This window comes from Centruroides sculpturatus, unplaced genomic scaffold, assembly GCF_000671375.1.
Source record: "Centruroides sculpturatus isolate CEXI.00-Female unplaced genomic scaffold, Cexi_2.0 scaffold701, whole genome shotgun sequence".
Classification (NCBI taxonomy): Eukaryota; Metazoa; Arthropoda; class Arachnida; order Scorpiones; family Buthidae; genus Centruroides; species Centruroides sculpturatus.
In genome coordinates this window covers 58,975-62,386 of record NW_019385058.1, presented here as the reverse complement: position 1 = coordinate 62,386, position 3,412 = coordinate 58,975, and the positions used below count along the sequence as shown (strand labels likewise).

Here is a 3,412-nt window from a genome sequence, read left to right as displayed (position 1 = left end):
AAATGGAACATATTCTCCAATATTGTGTGTTTCAGGCATAAATCATATATGGGAATTACTCTGGTGTGATTATAATGTCTAACATTCGTACAATTGTACTTTTTGTATCCGAACAATTAAAGAATTAAATTGATTATGAAGCATTAAATTATTGTTTTCTATAAATTAATTACGCGTAACATTTACTTAAGAGTCGCTTTAAACTTAAAATAATAATTTTAAAATATAATTCGTTAGTTCGTAATGTTAAAAGTAATATTCTCTTAAATATGTTAATAAAAATGTAAATCTTACTTATAAATTTCGTAATGCCACAGAAAATTACTCGTAAAATTATTTATCTCGTACGATTTGGTAAGATTTTAACGTAAAAATGCCGAACAGTTATAAAAATTTAATTATTCTTGATTAAGAATGACAAGATATTTTGAAACAAAAAAAAATTGAAGTTTATTGGAAAATGAAAATTTCCAGTCCGTATGTTACGTGTGAAAATTAACACTCTGTTAATTTAATTATACATAGAAGTCAATTTAAAATTAATATATGATTAACTTTGTTAGATCTAAAAGTCGTCTACCTCACTTAACTTCACGGAGTTAGATATATGAAAGTCAAGGCCAGATATGGAAAGGTTAGGGACAGGAGGTCCCGATTAACTATATACGAACTTCCCATGTAAACCGAAAGTCATGTTACAGTATTTCAATTCAAAATTTCCCCTTAAAGGAGTTAGATTGATGACCGGCACGACTCTATTGTTAAAGGAAAAGTATGATTTACAGGGGCAAGACACTGCCAATTTGATGTGAAGAACATATATTTTAAAAATATGATTAAAGATTGCAGCCCGGCATTGTGACTATGTGACAATAAATAATTGCCCGGTTTTTTTGTCATGAACATTAATTAGATTTAACTAAACTTTTTAGCCAGTTATAATAATAATAGTATGTTTCTAAATAAATTCTACGCTGTCGTATCCTAGAATTTGTATTTACAGTCAAACCGGCCAGCGACAACAACATAAAAAATCCAGTAAAGAGTTGCTTAACTTTTCCGGCAATATTTGATGGCTCCATCTGTTACGATATTTTATTTTAAATTTTAAAGTCATTTGTGCAATGTAGTGGTGTATTGCTGTTTATTGATTAACTCATTATTAAACAATTTAAATTAACAAAAACTAAGTGCAGGTAAAGGAAAAAGTAAAAATTCAAAATAATAATATGCAAAGATCTTCAGTCAGGCGTGGAAGACCTCCACTGTCCAGTACGAGGACAGAGAATAAACAAGCTCAACTAAGTACTCCAAGCTCCAAGCTCATTACGGATTACGGAACTCAATCGAAAGAGACCCTCTCCTTGTGAGACTCCACTAAACTAAAATATGTTACGTAGTAATTATTACTATTAAATATGAAAAAATAGCAAAAATAAACCTAATTTATAATTAATTAATTAGTCTGATTATTAAAGAGAAATTCATTTCAGAAATAAATTTGTATAATCGTTTCCTGGCAGAAACAGGATATTGTTAAATGTAGCAACATCCGATTTTTTTTCCTTTAAAACAAATAAATAGCCTTTCCTAAGTAGCAGTCACACAATTTGAAGTTAAACTCGGTTTGTAATTGTTCGATCTTACAACATTTTGTGGAATTCGAATAGAAAACGAAAGATGAAAGTGTACTTGATTGCAGCATTTTCATTCCTGGCTGTATTTGGAGTTGTACAATCATTTACTCCGGAAGAATTCGAAGATGCTGTGTGCTGTATGGCTGCGTTTTTTTTTCTCTCTCTCTTTTTTATTGCTGTAAGTATTAACTTTATAATTTACTTTGATTTAAATTTGTTTTCTTTTCAGCTATACCTGAGAAATATCTACTCAGATTCCTAAATTGCACTGTTAGTCGTGCCCCAGAAATCTTTCAAAAGGTATGCTTATTTTCTAATTCTGAATTGTGATTTGGTTTATATTAATTCACGAATTTTTAAACGAATGTTTTTATTTATAAGAAAACCGATAACTTATATGAATGCGTAGATAGATTTTATGAAGTCGATGGCAAATTGGATGCTATTTTAACGGTTGTTTGTGGCAATACTGTACATGCACAGAAGGATGTAAGCACTTACTTTGTATTTTTCAGACAGATATATTCTAAATATTAATAAATATTAAGATTTCGTAGCAATTTTTGTTAATTTATAGACAATTTACGATAAAAATGCATTAGATCTTTTAAAGTGAACTCGCCTTTAATACAAAATCTAAAATGAATTTTGTTCCATTAGATTGAAGAATGTTTGCAGGAAAAAGGCAAGGTAATATATTATGCGTGTTATTTTTATATATTTAAATTTTTACTATAATTAATTTATACATAAATATATATATTTCGATTAGGATCTAGTCGACCTAGATCTACAAGATCAGTCAGCAATGAAACAAGCTGCCAAATATTGTGTGATTCACGCATAAAACATATATCGGAATTACTCTGGTGTGATTATAATGTCTAACATTCATACAATTTATTGTACTTTTTTGTATCCGAACAGTTAAAAAAATTAAATTGATTATGAAGCATTAAATTATTGTTTTCTATAAATTAATTACGCGTAACATTTACTTAAGAGTCGCTTTAAACTTAAAATAATAATTTTAAAATATAATTCGTTAGTTCGTAATGTTAAAAGTAATATTCTCTTAAATATGTTAATAAAAATGTAAATCTTACTTATAAATTTCGTAATGCCACAGAAAATTACTCGTAAAATTATTTATCTCGTACGATTTGGTAAGATTTTAACGTAAAAATGCCAAACAGTTATAAAAATTTAATTATTCTTGATTAAGAATGACAAGATATTTTGAAACAAAAAAAAATTGAAGTTTATTGGAAAATGAAAATTTCCAGTCCGTATGTTACGTGTGAAAATTAACACTCTGTTAATTTAATTATACATAGAAGTCAATTTAAAATTAATATATGATTAACTTTGTTAGATCTAAAAGTCGTCTACCTCACTTAACTTCACGGAGTTAGATATATGAAAGTCAAGGCCAGATATGGAAAGGTTAGGGACAGGAGGTCCCGATTAACTATATACGAACTTCCCATGTAAACCGAAAGTCATGTTACAGTATTTCAATTCAAAATTTCCCCTTAAAGGAGTTAGATTGATGACCGGCACGACTCTATTGTTAAAGGAAAAGTATGATTTACAGGGGCAAGACACTGCCAATTTGATGTGAAGAACATATATTTTAAAAATATGATTAAAGATTGCAGCCCGGCATTGTGACTATGTGACAATAAATAATTGCCCGGTTTTTTTGTCATGAACATTAATTAGATTTAACTAAACTTTTTAGCCAGTTATAATAATAATAATATGTTTCTAAA

General features: G+C 28.5%; 1 protein-coding gene across 1 annotated transcript; it reads left to right on the top strand.

The window, feature by feature from the left end:
- The first annotated feature begins 1,589 nt into the window (after positions 1–1,589).
- LOC111634082 lies at positions 1,590–2,597 on the top strand. The gene is made up of 5 exons (XM_023378759.1): positions 1,590–1,774; positions 1,867–1,937; positions 2,019–2,126; positions 2,298–2,327; positions 2,410–2,597. Exons 1-5 carry the CDS (start codon positions 1,681–1,683, stop codon positions 2,482–2,484), a joined length of 378 nt encoding a protein of 125 aa, XP_023234527.1. The 5' UTR covers positions 1,590–1,680; the 3' UTR covers positions 2,485–2,597.
- Positions 2,598–3,412: the final 815 nt, after the last annotated feature.

What these genes read in the sequence shown, in the direction of transcription:
- LOC111634082 (XM_023378759.1), top strand. Translation starts at nt 1,681, where the DNA reads ATGAAAGTGTACTTGATTGCAGCATTTTCATTCCTGGCTGTATTTGGA. An exon ending in CTGTACATGCACAGAAGGAT is followed by an intron (nt 2,127 to 2,297) that starts GTAAGCACTTAC and finishes TTGTTCCATTAG; the next exon opens with ATTGAAGAATGTTTGCAGGA. An exon ending in GTTTGCAGGAAAAAGGCAAG is followed by an intron (nt 2,328 to 2,409) that starts GTAATATATTAT and finishes TATTTCGATTAG; the next exon opens with GATCTAGTCGACCTAGATCT.